The sequence below is a fragment of the Canis aureus genome, chromosome 16, assembly GCF_053574225.1.
Source record: "Canis aureus isolate CA01 chromosome 16, VMU_Caureus_v.1.0, whole genome shotgun sequence".
NCBI lineage: Eukaryota > Metazoa > Chordata > Mammalia > Carnivora > Canidae > Canis > Canis aureus.
The window spans coordinates 51,412,129-51,430,644 of NC_135626.1; the positions used below are offsets into that span (position 1 = coordinate 51,412,129).

General features: G+C 56.8%; 1 protein-coding gene across 3 annotated transcripts in view; it reads right to left on the reverse strand.

Moving 5' to 3' along the window:
- Positions 1 to 14,732, reverse strand: part of WNT3 (Wnt family member 3) — a 51,258-nt gene extending 36,526 nt beyond the window's left edge. For 2 of the 3 annotated variants that reach the window (XR_013354853.1, XM_077854031.1), the window contains exon 1: positions 14,499 to 14,732. Coding sequence is in view for 1 of the 3 variants with exons in the window: in XM_077854031.1 (XP_077710157.1) it covers positions 14,499 to 14,578 (80 nt within the window). In the remaining 2 variants the exon portion in view is untranslated. The remainder of the gene's footprint in view (positions 1 to 14,498) is intronic. The other variant, XR_013354852.1, reaches the window with a different exon arrangement.
- Between the last annotated feature and the right edge of the window lie 3,784 nt (positions 14,733 to 18,516).

Below are 18,516 nucleotides of genomic sequence, written 5' to 3' on the forward strand. Positions count from 1 at the left end.
CGTCTCTGGCCAGGGCTGGAAGACTGAGCCTATGACTGGGGCAATCTCAGCAGTGTCCCTTCCTCCTACGACTCGTCTTAGAGGGCCTGTTGTGCACACCTGCTACGCTTGGTGATGTGGGTCCAGAGATGACCAAGAGCTGGTTCTGCCCGCAGGGGGCTCCCAGTCTAGTTCATGGACGTGCTCCTGCTGGAAGGGGCTGAGCAGGGGCCTGTGCCAAGGGAAGGCTACACAGAGAAAAATGTTGTCCAAACTGGGCTCTGAAGAATACAGGCAAGTTCCTAGAGGTCATTCCAAGGGAAGGCAAGGGCAAGCACAGAGGTTGGGAGATAGAAGTAGTAGAACAGTACAGACAATAAAACAAGATTAAGGACAGCGACATGTGTGGACACCGGCACCTCCATACTAAGTCTCACACCTATCGCATCCTTTACCCTTTAGAGTAGCTCTTATCTTCACAGAGACAACAGAAGCTCAGAGAGTTTGGGGTCATCCACATACTAAAGGGAGAACCATCCAGAGCCCAGGCCTGCTGTTCCCTAAGCCCACGCTCTTACCCATGCGAGGGAAAGTAGGTCACGGAGAGGAGGTGGGAGTGGGCCCCGAGTTAGGGGGCAGCTGGACCGCGCAGGGCATCGCAGGCCACGCCAGGGACTGGGGAGCCACGGAGCTGCCGCTGCACGCTCTTCCGATCGGGCCATTAGAAAATGACAGATCCCACCAAACTGGAAGGCAGTTCCTTCGAGGCTAAGGATGGGTAAGACAGCGTTCCAGCTCGGCAAGGAGGGACTTGAAGGTGTGAGGTGACCCCAGCCTGTGGAGGAGCTGGAAGTGTCACCCGTGCAGAAGGCAGGCAACCTGCTGAGGTAGAAATCTAAGACGCGGCGACGTTGGAGAAAGCAAGCTTCTTCCAGATTCTGTGGAAGCCCTGTTTCCTGCCTACGAGCCCAGCCCCGGCTGGAGCATTTACGGGGCCTGGCCGAGAGGGCAAGTAGAGGCTCATCTACCACTGCCCAGCACGTGAAGCCTCCTGTCAGGTCAACAAACTGTTAAATCCCATATGTCCCATTCAACTCAGTGAGCTATGCACTTGAACTTAGCTACTCTCTTATATGTATTCTTCAATAATAAATTAAAAATTCATCCTCTCATCCTTGTTCACCACCTGAGAGGCTGGGTTCTCCAGAGTTTGATGCTAGAAAAGGGATATCAGGGTGGGGCACCTGCCTGGCTCTGTGGGAAGAGTGTACAACTCTTGATCTTGGGTTGTGAGTTCGAGCCCCACATTGGGTGTACAGATTACTTAAATAATTTTTTAAAGATTTTATTTATTTATTTATTCATGAGAGACAGACAGAGAGAGAGAGAGAGAGAGAGGCAGAGACACAGGCAGAGGGAGAAGCAGGCTACATGCAGGGGCCTGAAGTGGGACTCCATCCCGGGACTCCAGGATCACGCCCTGGGCCAAAGGCAGGCACCAAACTGCTGAGCCACCCAGGGATCCCAAATAAATAATTTTTAAAAAGAGAGGCACCTGAGCAGCTCAGTCGGTTAAGCATCTGCCTTCAGCTTAGGTCGTCATCCTAGGGTCCTGGGATCGAGCCCCACATCGGGTTCCCTGCTCGGGCTAGGAGCCTGCTTCTCCCTCTCCTGCTACTTCTCCCCTCTGCTCATGCACTCTCTCTCTCAAATAAAGAAATAAAATATTTGGAGATAAAAAAAGAAAAGTGACATGGGGAGATCCAGCCTGCTGCCTGCCCATCCCTGTTCCATCTCACACTGGACACCCCAATGGAACCTCCGAGCTCCATCCACAGCCCCTGCAAACGGCCTCCCCTGACTACCTCTTGGGTGCAGGGGCACTCACACCAGCAGTATGGCCAGTCTATCAGGATCAAACCCAGACAGAGATCTGCACAGCCCAGAAGCAAGTTCATGGCCATTTGGACAAGGACCTCCAGGGACGGACCCAGAGCAGAGGTTGGGGGGTGGGGAGTGTGAGTTCTGGGTGGGTACAACCTCTTGGACCCCAGACCCCATGCCCTGTGGGGAGGGGCACGGCCTTAAGACTGCAAAATAGAGCCCTCTAAATTTAAGGGTCTGGTGAGATCCCTTCACCTTGGCCTCAAGGCAGTCCTGTGGGTTACAGCATTTGCAAAAGGAGGTGGAGAAGCTGGAGAGAGATCAGAAGATGGAGAGCAGGGCAGCCCGGGTGGCTCAGTGGTTTAGCGCCGCCCTCAGCCCAGGGCGTGATCCTTTTTTTTTTTTTTTTTTTTTTTTTTTTCAGGGCGTGATCCTTGAGACCCAGGATCGAGTCCCACATTGGGCTCCCTGTATGGAGCCTGCTTCTCCCTCTGCCTGTGTCTCTGCCTCTCTCTCTCTCTCTCTCTCTGATGAATAAATAAATAAATAATCTTAAAAAAAAAGAAGAAGAAGAAGAAGAGGGAGAGCAAGGGGGTTAAAGGTGTGCAGGAGATTGGGTCATTGGGGAAGGATGGTTCTGGAGAAGGGATGACCCAGGGAGAAATGCACTCCTATACTGGAGGGGAACTAGAAATCCACAGTGAAGCTCATGTCCCCGAGACGACAAACTAGAGAGTCTGGGCTTGAACTGAGTCAGGAAAGACCGCAGGCAGACCTAAGGAGGAACTTCCTGCCTGGAAGGATGGGTGTGGTGTCACTGGAGGCCTGTGGGCCTGGCTGCAGGCGCTTTGTGTTGTGGTTGCTGCTCCCGGGCTGGCCAGCTGTGGGGCCTTGGGCAATGGAGTGGCTCTCTTGGGGCCTCAGTTTCCTCACCTGTAGAATGGGGATAGCAGGAGTATCTGCCTCCTGAGGTCATTTGAGGGTACGAGCTAAAGTGCGTGCTGCGCCTCCCAGGCACACACCATACACAACGAATCATCGGCTGGCTGTGAGCTGCCTCCAGCACTCGCTTCCTAGCTCCTTCCTTAGGCTCTGGCAGCCTCAATTTTCTCATGGACAAAGTAGCGATGAAGGTGCCTGGCCTCCATTGCTGGGTGCCCTTCTGTGTCCCTCCTTGGAGATCTACTGGTGGGTGGGGACTTGGCACCTTCCAGGCCAACCCGGTGCTCCCCTTGGGTGTTGCCAATGGGAAACGCGTGGCTGGTAGCAAGGGACCCTGGTGCTCTTCCCGAATGACCGTGGCCTTGTTCTACCTTCCCACTGCGCCTTATAGTGACAGCAGCTCCCACGATGGCTGCTGGGGACTGGGAGAGACCAGGGGGAGGCTACCGGAGTATTCGGTCACCTGCAGAATGGCAGCAATAGCACTGGCTGCCTTCCAGCACCAGGGAAGGAGGGAGGAACCAGATATGAAGGGAGCCGGGGAAAAGGAAAAGTCTGATCACTGGCTAGGAAACAAGAGAGCTTCCCAAGAGGAAGATTACGTACCGACTTCAGGTTTCGAATGAAGCAGATCATGGACAAAAGAAAAGACGGTGGCTTAGCCAAAGACAAAGCTTTAGTAGACTCGGGGTGGAGAGAGAGCTGATGATAAAGAAATAGAAACTGAGTGGAATTCTTGCAACGCAACGCCCTGATAGAGCAAGATTTTTTTAAAAATTTGTGTGTGGCTCACCTCTTTCCAGCAAAGATTTGACCACAACCATTTATTCCAAAGACAACAAATATCTATTGAGTATGGGCTCTGTGCTTGGCAGGCACAGAGAATACAGCGGTGTGCAAGACTGCGCCTGCCCTCAAGGAGCTTGTAATACAAAACACATGGGATTAAATAATAGCATGAAAACAGAAAATCACGTTCAAGGTCAAGGAGAAGACAAATATGCCATGTCACGGTCAACAGAGGTGATAAGATTGAATTTCAAGTTTGACTCTGGGTTTCTTGATAGCCAGAACATAAAGGGAAACATACTTTATCTGAAAAGGAGAGATGCTTGTCCTCAGGGAGGAATAAAGTTGAATTTTGAATTGTAAAGATTGGGTAAAAAAAAAATCAGCTATCTCAGATGCACTAACTCAAGAATTGGTTTGGGCAAGAAAGACTCTGATTTTTTTCTGGGATGTGTAGGATAGAGATCGGGTATGAAGGAGCACGAGGGACTAAATAGAAAGATAAAACTCATAGCTGGAAGTAATTAATGCAAGAGGCCACTTACTCCACCTCCTTCCTATTTCACAGGCGAGAAAACATAGGCTCGGGAAGCAGCGATTTGCCCAAGCACCCTGCACCCCTCCAAGGGGCAATAAAATGGTCACGTGCCTCTAGTGCCAGCATCCAACTAGCCCAGCTTGAGGACACGTGGAAAGTTCACCAGAGACTTGCATGTATCTCTGAATAAGGGACCTCCTAGAGTTTCAGAAATAGTATCAATAAACCCAAAGCAGCAGCTTGCAAGTTGAAGGTCAAATGTCATCTTGCCTCAAAGCTGTCCTTGGGGGAAGAAGGTAGAACATGAATAAGTCAATTCTTGCCCCAAATAAGAAATCCGCTTCTGAGCCTGAATGGTGGTAGAAAGAAAAAGCTTTGGGCCCAACAGGATGTAGATTCGGAGTAGAGGGTAGGTGGCCCAAGAACTCATCTGCAGAATGGGGCGAGGTTGGTTTTAGAAGACCATGACGTGTGTATAGGGACCAGTACATAGAGACCACCAACAAACACACTCACCCAATCCTGGATGAGAAACAAGTCTCACCAAATGGGAATTTAAAACTAAAGAATTGGGCCCCCAAGTATAGAGTGAGCTGGTGAGCATGGTGGAGGGGGTGAGAGTGGCAGGTGGCGGGGTAAATAGAATATTTGCAAATGGAGCTGGGAGGGAAAATCTAATCCCAAAGGAACTGAGACTCTAAGGACAAGGCTCAGACAGCGGCCTGCTCAGGTCTGGGCTGCCATCCTCCTAAGCGCCTTCCAACAGTCCAGGGCTGCCAGCCACGTGGCCGGAGCCAAGCGCACCTGAGCCGAGCAGGGCAGGCTGACTGCTGGTCAAGGGCGACCAGGTCCGGCTGCCTTTCAAAGTCAGCAGAAGCAATGTGCTCTGAGCCTCAGGGTACCCCAGGGGTGGGATGGGCCCACTCTGCCCATTCAGTCTGCTCATGACGTCATAGTGATGCACGTGTGCAACTGGCGCTCTTAGAAACATCTTTTGTTCCTGCGTCTTCACAGAGTGCATTACATACGGCACAGAGCTGTTTTTGTTTACCGACCCCGACTCTATGCTGGGCACTGGCCAGGGCGGGTGGCGGTTCCAAGGAACTAAAACTGCTTCTCCCTGTAGCGGGGCACCTGGAGGAGGAAAATAAGACACCCAGAGCTCACGGTAGAAGGCAGGGGGAATAAATGGCATGTCTGCCTGTGGGGGAGAAGAAGAGGGAGTGATGACATGTTTCCTGCTTAGAGGGCACTGGTTTGGAAATCTAGGAGGGCTTCCCAAAGGAAGAGGGTTTTGATCTGGGTCCACGGCAAAGTGGAATTTCAGCAGTTGAGTGTGGGGAAGGGAGAAAGGAGATGGGAGGTATTTCCATGAACAGACACAGAGGAATTGGGGGGTTCTTGGGGGCTTATGAAAGTACTATTGAACAGGTGGGTAGAGGCCAAATCCCAGGGAGCCTTGGTGCCAGACAAGAAGTGGGGAGCCACGGGAGGTTTAAAAGCAGGGGGGAGGCCCTCAGAAATCCCAGTTAGGAAGTAAGTGGTGAGGATCTGGACAGGAGGCAGGATGCTTGTTCACACGCACTGCCACAGCCCCTATTTGCATTCCTAACGGCCCTGTGAGGAGAGATTGGTTTTTCTTGCTGACCCAGCTGGCTCCGGCAGATAAGTGGGACTCTGTGCCCAGGGGCAGGTTCCACACAAGGACCCTCCCAACAGCCTGGGTGCTTAGTCCTATTGCTCCCACCCCCCTTACCACCCCCAACACGTGCACACACACACTCAGTCCTCCCTATTTTTCCAACCTGGCTTGAGTGAATGGTCTGCCAGTTTGCAAGGCCTTTTGGAGGCAATTAGCATTTTCTGATGGCCACATGCCTCTTTCCCCTTACTCTGCCTCACCTCCACCCACATCTCCCATTTTCATTTGTCCCTCCTTAGGAATCCTGCTCTCTGGGCCACCTGGGTGGCTCAGTCAGTTAGGCTCGGGTCATGGTCCTGGAGTCCTGGGATCAAGTCCTGCATTGGGCTCCCTGCTCAATGGGGAGCCTGCTTCTCCTCCTCCCTGTGCCCCTTCCCCTGACTCTTCCCCTGCCTGTGCTCTATCTCTAATAAATAAATAAAATCTTTAAAAAAAGAAAAGAAAAGAGATCCTGCTCTGTGCATGGCTGAGCCCAGGTCAGGCCTCTGGTCTCTGCATTAGGTTGGGAGGACACCCATGTCATGTGCTCTCAGCTATGAACCTTGGCATGTCTGGTGGCCACTTGGACTTCTGCCTCTTCTGAGCTTCATGATGCCCCTGTCCAGCCCACTCCTTCCTCCTCCACTGAAAATACCAACTCCTCAAGCTCAGAGGCTCAGAGAGTCCTGCTGGGTCCATGCTTAGCACCCTCTGACCAGCGGCGAACTCTTACTCTTCTTTTCTGATAGGATCAGCAATGATGCTAACTTCTCTGGAAAGAATGTGATGCTTCTCAAAGGGCTTCCTGAAGATGATTGCTTCTGAAGCTCTGGACAGCCCTGCAGGTAGGCGGGGCACGTGACAGCGTTAGTATCATCACCCACTTTGCAGATGGGAAAACCAAGGCCTGGGAAGTGGTGAGACTCATCCATGACCTCACAGCTGTACAAAGCTTTGTGCTCAGCACTCCCACCCCGCCCTGAGGTCAGTCCTCAGTGACCGCCTCCTTCTACCAGGCAGCTGGTCCAAATCACTGGGTGACCAGAATCCGGGATTGGAATCCTGGAGCTGGAAGTCCAGGGCAAGCAGCTTGCCCAAGCCCCCTATTTACTGAGGTCGAGAATAGTGAAGGGACTTGCCCAATGTCATGCCACAACTAGTGGCAGAGCTAGGTCTCAGGACCCCTAACTCACTGGCTAGAAACCTCCTGTCACCCCACCCCACACTGCCCCCTCTTGTCTCCCAGCACACTTGTGCGTCTCCATCCTTCCCCTAGATGTATGGGTGTGCCTGACATTTCTGGAATTCACTCCACACACATAATGAGGCCATTTTGAGAAGGCCCGCCTCAGGGGGAACCAGAGATCTGTCTAGTGTCCCCATCCTGACCCCTGCCAACTCCTCCCGGCTGTACACGCCAAGCTGCAAACAGATAAATAGACTCTATTGGCCTAGGCTACCCTCCTCCCCCCTGCCCCCCAACACACCTTTCTAGCCTCCAGAACTAGTGGTGGGTTTTGGGTTTCAAAGCCGCGGTGAGACTACATGGGAACCAAACAGCAATAGAAAGATGTCAGGTTGCCACATGGGTCAGCGTTCATAGAGGGAATCCAGATGTCACCACAGCAAGTGACTGAACAGAATGGGGGCTGCCTGTCAACAGTGCAGAAGTGATTTTGTAGCTTTAGCAGTTGAATTGCGGGGACCCTCTGAGATGTTGGTTTAACGTGAGGATAGCAAAGTTCCTCTCCCTCTGATACAAGCCTGACCCTGCCTGGAGAACTCTCTGGATCTAAGGCAGCAATCGTGCCCACATAACACAGGTTGTCTGGCACTAAAGAACTCGGTTTCAACCTCTGAGCACAGAACCTGGTCCCTAAGTACCCAGCCCGCGGCCTGCTGAGAACCAAACGTAAAAGGAACGCACTTGAAGGAAGGATCCAGAAGCGGCAGTGGGATAGGGCCCTGGTGGGAAAGTGTGGACCTTCAGGAGGATTCTAGAAAGCCAGAGTGGGTCAGCTATTCACCTGCCCAGAAGCAGGGAAGAGGGGAAACGGTGCTCCTCCTCCCTAGGTGGTCCTGTTTCCCAGCCCCCCTGGATGCCAGACTCCCCTGGAGGAGTCCCCGGGGATGGAACTCTGGCCTCTCTTTTTCTCCACCTCCTCCAGTCTCAGAAGCTCCTTCTGCTCTCCTGGCCTCATCTCTCCTTGATAATAGGGAATTCCTTCTCTGGCAGCAGGGAGAAAGGGGGACTGTGCCTGGAGTGTGGGCAGCTATGGGGACTGGCCTGGAGGGGGAGGGGGGTAAGAGTCGATCCCCCCCGCTGCCGCACCACTCATAACCCCCCCCCCCACCAAAGAATGTAATTAAGCAGCAGGCCTCTGCCAGGAGCCAAGCTTTCTGCCTTCCGTCTATAAATCACCTTCTGAATCATCTCTCGGCTCCTGGAGGAGCAACTTCTGTGCTCGGGCTGGTCCAGGCGGCCCCAGTCCCACTGTGCGCCTGCCTGACCACCCCCCCATCCTGGGCCCAGCCCCAGGTGGCTCCAGGTCCCAGCTGGAAATGGCAGTGGCCGCAAGAGCCCCACAAACTGTGGGGTGGGAGGAGGGCTAGAGGAGGCTCCAGTGCCCTCTCACCCTACCCTTCCTGGGCAAGCAGAGAGCTGAGGTTAGGTTTGCCTGACCTAACTCCATCAAGTTAAGAATAAACCTGTAGTTGGGGCATCTGGCTGGCTCAGGAGGAAGAGTGAGAGTTGGGCTCTTGATCTTGTGAGTTCGAGCCCTGTGTTGGGTGTAGTAATTACTAAAAGAATAAATAAACTTAAAAAAAAAAAAGAATAAAGCAACAGGCTCATGGTCACCAGTACCATGGATACCAAGGATAATGAGGCAAGTTGACCTCTGAAGATAGGAAAACAGGCCAGACCCCGAGAGGCTTCTTGGAAGAGGCGAGTTTGGATGGAGGACTTCAATGGGTCAAAACAGCTTGCAGACGGCGGGTGCGAGTAACATTTACCCAGTACTTTCCGTAGGCCAGGCATTGCTCTAAGAGCTTTATGTGCGTTCACTCACTGAATCTTCTCTACAACCCCTGAGGCAGAAGCAGTCACTGTTCTCATCTTATAAATGGGGAGACTGAGGCTCAGAGAGGTTAACCTGCCCTAGGTTACCTACGTAGCACGTGAAAAAGCCACACGTGAGCGTGAGCCTGGCTGCCAGGTTTGAGGGAAGTGTGGCCAGGAGGTGCAGGCAGGCTGGCCCGGCAGGAGTGGAGCAGCCAGCTTTGGGACTGAGGTCAGGCGGGGCTTCGGAAGTCAGGCTAAGCTGCCTAGGGCCAGCTCTGAAAGTCTGAATGGGCCCTGCAGGAGTGGGGGCCGGGGAGGGCAGGGGAAGAGGACACTGGGGCTGCCCTTCCCAGCAGCGATGTGTCTGTCCCTGTCACTGCCTTGGGAACTCCGAGGGGCAGAAGGGATCCCTCAGGGGAGTCAAGGAAAATGAGGCCAGGCGGGAGGCGGGGACTTGAAGCATAGAGAGGAAAAGGAGCCCATTCTAGGTCCCACAGCCAGTGCACCATGAACTCAGACCCGAGTCTCCCCCCTCAGCTCTAACCACTTCTTGGCACCCAAGGAAACACAACACAGAACACCAGGATGGCCGTCACCTTTGCTGGAGGGGCTAGGCATTACCTGCCTCCCCACCTGGGACAGAGGTAGAGAATGTCTTCCCTCCCTGGTGGCTTTAGAAAGATCCTGAGGTGCACAGCAAGGTGCATGGAAAAGGCTAGAAGACCAGGTCCTCCTCTGCTCCTGGGCTCGCCACATTCTTAGGCCAGGAAGATCTTCCTTTTTCCCCACTCTCCCTGGAAGCGTCTGTTAGCTCCATCCTCCTCTGAGAAAAGTCACCTCTCCTACCCTGACCCCAAGCTCCTTGTCTCCTGCCCAGACCCCATTGGAAGTCTAGAGAAAACCCTAAGGTCGTAGCACCCTGCCCCTATCTCATGTCCATATCACCTTCTCAACTGTCTCTACTGTCTTCTCTCAATCCTTCGTCTGTCCAAGTCCCATTCAGGTCTTTTTGACATGAAGTTCTGTAGTGAGGTGGATTAGAGGCGCTTGCTTGGCTGTCTACTCTTTGGAGATTTCCACCTAGGCACCCCCCCCCTCTGTCTGCCTCCACCTTATGTCATGTTTCTCCACCTTATCAGTCATGGAGCATGCACCCAGATGCCAGAGTGTGGGGGCTGGTGGGGTTGGTTGGGTTTGTCACAGGAAAGCTGGAGGAGGGAGTGTGTCCACCAAAGAACTTGGCGCCGAGTCCAGCTCCTGACTCTTTCAACCTCACCCTCACCTCCCCCCCAAAAGGTCTCCTTACCAGGCAGCTGTCTCAACCCAGGGTCCTCAAGATCCCTGGGGTGGGAGTGAGGCTCAGAGCCCAGACTCCACCCATCGCTCACCTCTTGGCCCCGGAGCTGTTGAAAAATGCACTGAGATTCTGGGAGAACTTTCCCTGACTGCTGCGTCTTCCCCCGTGCCCCTTCCCCTGTGCTAAAGTAGATTCTTCCAAGAACAGAACTCAGCTCCAGGCTCCTGGTATTATGATAACATTTGACCTGTTTTTGTTTTAAACAAAATGTGGTCTCATCAATAAGAATACCAATAGACCCGCCACCAATTTCGCTCCCCTGGGACAGCAAGCCTCACCCACAGTGGGTGGGAGGTGGGGTGGGCAGAAGGCTTGTTAACTCACTTCCAAGAGACCTGGATTAATTTCCCCCACCACATCCCCCCAGGGAAAGACCTGCCCTGGAAGGGAGACCACCCGGTTCAAGCCTGGCCATCCGATCTGCCCATCTGTCTGTCTGTCTGTCTGTGGGATCAACAGCCTCCAGCCAGCTCAGCTTCTTGCCAGCCCCAGCCCCAGCCCCAGCCAGCTGTAATTCCTGCCTGTTACAAGTGTTAACACCTGGCCTGGGGCCTTCCTCCCCCGCAGTCTCCAGGTGCCTCCTTGGGCCCGGCCCACTGACCCCCACGGGGTTTGACTGAACATGTTCACAAGCCTCTGAAAGGCGGGTGGAGGTGGGAGCGGGTGGGGGAGGCAGCACGCAACTGACAGATAGGGAAACTGAGGCAGGGCTTGGGGCAGCCGCTCGAGTGAGGGAACGGGTCCCAGGATGGTGGAAAGAGAACTCAGGTGTCTTATTTTCCAGCTCACTGCCCTTGACTTCTGCAGAACACTTTCACCCAAGCTGTGAGGCAGGACTGCCTGGTGGAGCTTGAGCATAAGAGGAAACAGAGCCCCAGGTGGGTGGGTCACCCAGAGGCAGGTGGGCTCCCGACCCCCAGCATAGGCCCCTTCCATCGGGGCCTCTGTCTCTGGAATGTAGCAGGCCCTAGGATGGGCCCTCATAGGGGAGTTCATTTTTCCCCCAAGAAGGAGAAGAAAGACAAGTTCCTCCAGCAGGCGCTAACTGGGGCTGACAAGAAGAATTATAGAAATCAGTGCTGCTGTCACAGCTTCCTGTCCCAGCTCCACCACTACCTGGCTAGGAAGCCCTGGAGCACATCTCTTCCTTCCATGAGTCTCTGTCTGAGGCCCTTATGGCTCTACCTTCTGATCTGCCTTTTCTCAGGACTGGGGCCTGAGGAGCACAGGCTACTGGGGGTTCGAGGTGCCTTTCTTGAGGGGTAGCGTGGACAGAAATCTCAGCTAAAGGATTTCCCCTGTAAATCCCTCCTGGGGAATGTGTGAGCTGGGTGGGCTGAGGAGGGCAGGCTGTGCTGGACTCAGACGCTGAAAGAACTGGATTCCGACTGACTGCCCTGGAGGCAGAGTGGGAACAGGAATCTGAGACCCATCCACTCTACGGTCCCTGTCCCAGGCCCAGCCCCAGCTCTAGGAAGGGGACTTACCCTCCACCCCAGTTCCAAGACCAAAGACAAATGGCTGAAGAGGGGAGGGCTGCTAACTGCAGTCCTTTGGCAGACAGGATGAGCTCGTGCCAAGAAAGGCTCTGTACCCTGCCCCGACACTGCCCAGCCTGGGACCCGAGGTCAGCCGTGCCCTCTGCAGCTTCCCTATTAGACCTCTGTCTCCTGCTGGACTGCCCCTCCAGGACCACGGACACCCACCACGCACCCAAGCTTGGGATGTCACCCACACCGGTAAGTCGTAGGTCTGCAAACCTATCCATAATCCTGGGCCCAGCCAGTCACTGGCTGTTGAGGACGGGGTCACAGGCGGACCCAGACACAGCCTCGCACTCATACTTAACAAGCACAATCAGGTCATGGCCATGAGCAGTGATACACATGCACAAAGACAGCTGTGGGGCTTTCCCCTTACACTGTCATGAAGGCATGCGCACACACGCACGCACACACGCACACGCACACACAACACTCACATGCCCAGTCATGAACATAGTCATGCATAGTGTCACAAGCAGACACAGGGGCTGACCTGTACGTGGGCATAGACACTTCTAGACTTTCTGTCTCAACACACACATACACACACATCCTAGAATCAGTCACTTGCTGACACTTGTGTATAGAGACACAGCACACCCGGTCACAGCCATGGATCCCCCAGCTCACCTGAGTTCACATCCACGGTGGCCCAGGTACAGGCACAGACTCTTCCATACTCGGAGACGTACTGGTATACAGTTGACACTTCTTATGATCATAGACCTAGAACACCCTAGACACACACACACACATACACACACACACACAGCCCTCTCTCTGCTCAGACAAAGCAGCATCCCTGTCTCCCTCCAACCCCCGCCAGCCCCCAAACAAGCCATGTGTCCAGCATTACGTTAGAGGAGATGTCCTGGCTTTCCAGGTTTTTCCAGCATCTTCCTATCTAGATAGTCCCCCCCACACAACCCTGCCCCAGGAAGTGCCCTCCTCCAGTTAATAGGGTAGGGCACCTGGCCTCTTCCTCAACCCTGCAGCCAGTGGGGCTCCAAGCCTTCTCTCCATACCCTCCCCCTACCGGTCCCCAGGAAGGCAAAGAACAGCATGGCCTTGGCCCAGGGACGGAAAGAAGGTCATTAAGGGCAGGGATGGCAGGATTGGTTTAGGCAGCGGTCTTTCCCCCAACAGGCACAGTCCCCAACCTGGAATCCCCGGCTGCCCCAGCCACCCTTTGGACTGCTTTATGTACCGGAGGCCCCAGGGCCAGCCCAAAGCCGCGGGAAGGATGGGCTGGGCAGAAGAAAGACTTTCCCTTGGGTGTATGTCCTGGTAGCAACTCTCAGCACCCCCTACGCACAGACCCTTGGCCATGCCCGGTTCCTACCCTCATCCCGGCCCCCAAATGCTGCTACCCCCAAACAACTGGAGGCAGACTCAGGGTGTGGCCCCGGAATCATGCTGGCTCGGCTCCCCCTACCCTGGGCTGGGGAGGGGGTGGCAGCTCAAGGAAAGGGGGACACGCAGGTGGCACTGCTCCCTGGTGGCATTCCTTTCTGACTTTCACCTCAGGGGCCACAGGCCCTCTTCTCACTCATGGATCCCAAATTCTTCCTCCTCACCTCCCACCCCCCAGGCCGAGGCTCTCCTACGTCCAGGAGGGTAAGATTCTTTAATTAAAGTTTTCCGGAATGCAGGGGGCTGGAGACGGAGGGCAGGCGGGGTATAATTTAGAGAACTGGTTTCAGTGTCTTTCCCCTCTGGCCTCTGGGACCTGCCGGGGGGCGGTGGGGCTGCTCGGAAAACAAGGGGACTCCGTGGAGCTGGGGCTCCCGAAGGGCTGTTTATTCGTTGGTCGGTCCCCCCATACACGCACACCCCCCCACACACACCGCGCCTGGTTTCCCAGCCTTATTTACTAAAAATGTCTTTTGTATCCGCATTTCTCGGGGACGGAATTCTCCTCTTCCCTCTCTCCCTTTCTCCTCCGTCCTCGGTTTTCGAAAAGGAACGAATTTGACATGGAGAATTGGGTTTTTGGTCAAAGAACAGACCCACCCCCCTCCCAAACAACTACATTTTCAGAGAACCCCCCTTTTGCCAGGATGGACAAACAAGAAATGAATAAAATCCGAATTCAATGGCATCTCGGATCAGCAAATACCATATTCACTTCTGAGGCTCAAGATTAATCTAGAGCAGAGTGGGGAAAATCTGATGAAATCCATCCCCCGCCCGCTCCCCTGCCCCAGGGATCCCTGAAGACCCATCGGGGTCTGAAATATGAAGGCAAAAGGGGGTTATTGTGGGGAAATCTCTTGGTGGAGGCGCCGGCGGAGATGGGGGTGGCAATGAAGGAACAGGATGATTTTGCCCATGAAGACCCCAAAATGGAGAAGAGGAGTGGCTGGGCCCCAGGGACAGCGCTGGATTTCCAGAAACCCAACTGCAGGCAAATGGAGGGTCTTCGGGGCCCCCAGATTGGGACGGGTGGAGGGTTAGGATTTTAAGAATCAGAGACCTTCTGCGCCGGGGAAAGTCCTCCAGCCTCTGCAGCGAGTAGCAGGGAAAATGGTGATTATCAGAAAAGCCAGGAGTTGGATTCTGAAGGCGACACCAGCAGAAAATCCAGGAGGGGTGGGCGAGTGGGGGGCTGGAGGGAGGCAAGGAGAAAGGAGCCGCGGCCCACCCGCGGCCGGCGCCCCCCACCTCCCCGGGACCCGGCGGAGAAATCGGGCCGCGGGCGGACAAGAGGCGAGTCTTACCACCAAATTGGGTAGCCGGCGAGGACCCTGGTGCCACAGAGCAGGAGGCCGAGGAGCAGCCCGAGCAGGTGGGGCTCCATTAGAAGCGGCGCCGAGGAGGAAGTTTGCCCGCGACCATGAAGAGGGGGAGCGACGCCCCCAATAGTTGGAACAAAGTCCACTTGAGATTGGAAATGACTTTCGGGCTTGTCAGAAGCGCACCTCCACCCGCAGCCGCCCCCCTCCCGCGCCCAGCGCGGAGCAGCCGGGTTTGAGGATGTCAGCGAGCAGCCAATCAGCGCCCGCGGCCTAAGGTAAGAGATGAGTCTGTAGTTCAGCCTGTCAATCACGCGCCCCTCCCGCCCGGCCCACGAGTCGGGCTCGCGGAAGGGCATCGCCCAGCAAACTTGGGCAAAGCCCGCGCCCCGGCCCCAGTGGGAACTTGGGGGGGAGGGGCGGCACGTCGGACCCTCCGCTGGCCCGGGACCGCCGCGGCGACCCCCGCCCCCGCCCCCGCCAGGTTCAAGACGCCGGGGCTTGGACGGGGGCGTTCACGTGGTGCCGGCTTGGCGTGGGCATGGATGGGTGGCTCCTGTTCCCTCGGGGGGCCGTGACCCCTTTGGACTTGGGCGCGTGAGGAATCGAGAGTGGAAAGCACACGGATGTTTCCAGAAGCCTCGCTGGGGCAGGACAGGATCCGAGGGGCTCGGAGGGGGCTGGGAAATACAACCCCTCCCAGCCTCCAGCCTCCGGAGCCCGCGAGCCCGCCGGCCACTCGACCCCGGCCGCAGGAGGTCGCTTCCCGGGTGTCCGGGAGGCGCGCAGAAGGGTCCGCGGAGGCTCGAAGGTCTGGCTGCGGGCGGCGCCGGGGGACGGAGCTGAGTGTCATTTGAGTCTTTTGTCAGGGATCAGATCGGTATCGGGACCTCCTGCTGCCTTTGCATTTCCTGCAACTGACACCGGCGGCCAGTTGCATTTCCTGCTCGCGGTGCCAGGTCACTTTCTCCTCCTCGAGGGGTTCAGGCCCGGCGTCCGGCGCGGGTCACAAGCACTGCCCACAGCCCCGTTTGGATCTTCTGGATGAACCGTTTGGGGCCAGTGAAACGCAGCAGCCCTAGCAGGCAGCAGCTGGGGTCCTGGAAGACCCTGCTGCCCTCCAGGACACCCTCTCCCCAACTCTCTGCCTGAGCTCCCACCTGGTGTTCGGTGATAACGGGCCCTTTCCCTGTGTGGAAGCCAAATGTATCCAACACCCCCACCCCCCACCGGAGGAACAAGTCCCACCACGGCCCCCTGGGGTCTTTCTGTCCTCTCCGTCTCCAGAGTCCAACAATTAGGTCTCAGCCCTGAGTGAGATGGAGGTGCTGAGACGGAGGCCACTCTTGCGGGACTTGCCCCTGTCACCTGGGCGACCTGCTTCCCAAACCCCGCTCCCAGGCCACCCACAGCCCCAGAGGCACTGGGGACCCTGGGGCAGCCCTGGGCCTGGAATGAAGAAAGCAAGGCCAGTGATGGGAGGCAAGGGCAGAAAGGGCAGCAAAAGAGCCGCCCCTGAGTCCTGTAGAGCGCCTGGAATGGTGGGCCCTCTCTCCACCAGGTGGGGGGCACGGCTGGAGGAAGTCCAGGCCAGGGGCCAGACATTCCCGGCCTTTGATCTGGGCCACCCGTGCCCACGGCTCGAACCTGCTGCCCCTGCCCATCCTGAGAGCCCTCTCCCTACACGGCTGCTGTGGGCGCGGGGAGCTCGGGGAACTGGCCCCGGGGCGCCAAGGGTCGGGAGAGGCGCCTGGGCTTGTCGTGGCTCCTGCCGCGTTCCTAGCCGGGTGCTCGGCTGGAGGGGTGGGGTGGGGGGAGAGATGAAAGAGAGGAGGGATGGGGGAACAGGGAGAAACTGAGTGCAGAAAGGAGAGAGAGAGAAAAACTGAGAGACACCAGTATGGAGGAGAGTAGAGGGCAGGGCGGGAGTTGAGCAGGGGGAGCTGGAGGAGGGAAGAGGAAGAAGGAGGGAGGCTGAGAGGGGCAGGAGGGGCAAGATGGAGAGAAAGCCCCAACCTGCCCCAGAACAGCGACTGGGATGACGGCTGCAGGGATGGGGATCCTTTAGAGGTGCCCCTGTGCTGGGCTAATTCTGGGATGTCTTGTTTCTGATTCACCTGGAAAGAGGGTCACAGGGGGTTTGCCATTATCACTGCCCGTGGGGCCCCAGGGTCCCAGCGCTAGGGATAGAGAGCCCTCCACATCCCCTTCGTGGCCTGCTTGGCCCTCCCGTGTTCCGTCCGGCCAACGGGGAGTCTCCACTGGTTTTCTGATCAGAGGTGCCCGCCAGTTCTCCACTCTGCCTGGTAGTTTGGGAAGCTCCAGAGCCCGTACCTGTCATTCTGAGAGCTGAGCAGGGCTACCTGCCCTGGCCACCAAGACACCATTGTGGATTCAGTGAGGCAGGAGCTGGACTAGATGACCTCTTGGGGTCATTTCTGGGCCCTAAGAGTCCATAGGGGCCAGCCCTGGGAGGTGGGGGCCAAAGATCCCCGAGGCTGTAGGTGGGCTGACGGTTGGCTGAGACATGCCCAGCCAGTCACCCTGGGCAGCTTAGGCAAGACTGGTCATTCTCTGAAGGGAACTTCTCCTAATGCCTTCTCCAGAGAGCCTGGGAACACCCGGAGGAGACCCAGGTCAGGAGCTTGAGGCAGGGAAGGGAAGAGAGGCAGGGAAAGCAGTGGGTGGAGGGGAGACTCCGGACTCTTGCTGGCCTGGCCGCACAGCCTGGAGAAGTAAAGGAGGGACTGGCAGGAGGTGTGGGAACCGGCTAGTGGCCCTGCAAGGGCCCTGGAGGATGGAAGCTCGTGGGGATTTCCCCCCACTTGAAAGCTCCCCGGAGGAGGGGATTCCTGAGCCCTTTCCCCTCCCCTGCCAGGTGTCCTTCCTTCAACACAGGCTTAATTTCCTTCCTCCCGCCCGCCCAGCGCTGCCGGTGGAACACAGACACGGTCCCTACCCGGGAGGGGGAGGGCGCCCCCGCGCCACGTGTCCCGAACGGAAACACCCTCCGTCTAATAGGCACCCCGAACCGCAGGGTGGGTTGCAGTCGATGGGGAAAGGGTTAAATTCACTCCAAAGCCAGCCGGGGTGGGAGAGGTTGGCGGCGTCGGTGCGGTGGAGGGTGGCCTCTAGAAAGAGGGCAAAGACGGCGGGGAGGGCCGGGGGCCTGGGGGCCGAGGGCTGGCACGTGGGAAGCACTGGGTGCTGGGTGTGTGCCCGTCGGGGCCCTCGGTGCTGCCGAGCGCCCGCCCGGCCCTGTGCCACCCCCGCCTCTCTCGCCGGCCCGAGGTTCCTTTTGATGTGCGCCCTCCCGGAGCGCGCAGCCGGCAGCTGTGTATTCAGCGCCGCTCGCCGTGCCCCCTGCCGAGCGCCGCCTAGACAAAGCCGAGGCGCCCGGGCCCCCGCCGCCCGCAGGGGGCTACCCGTCTGTCGCCGGGAGGGAGGAGGAAATCTCCGATCCAGCGCAGTGCTATTCATTTTTTTGCTTGGAACGTGCCCGAAAGCTGCTCGGGGCCCAGAAAGCTGGCGCCCAGACCAGCCTGGGGAGGATGGAGAGAGAGGGGAATGCTGCAGGGGTGGGGTGGGGTGGGGTGGGGTGGAGGGAAGCAGCAGGTGCCCAGGTCCACAGGCCTAAGAGGACGCGGGGAGCCGCAAGAGGCGGCGCGTGGGGGCTCCGCGGTCGCTCACCGGGGAGAGGGGGGCTTTTAACTTCTCCTAAGAGCTCTGAGCGAGCTCCCGGAGGCCACTGGAAGGCCGGACAACCCGAGGGCACAGCCTGGAGGCAGGCCGTCGCGTGGGGGCGGGCGCCGGAATTCACTGCGCAAGGTTCCTCTGCACTGCCCAGCATAGAGGTAGCGTCCTGGAACCTACCAGAAGCCGGCATCGCGCACGCACAGAGGTGAGCCGCAAACGTCAAGGGAACAACAGAGGCCCGGAGCCTGCCCGCGCCGCCGTCGTCCGGCCCTGGCGCGCCCCCTGGCGGCCGTGCTGATAGCAAGGC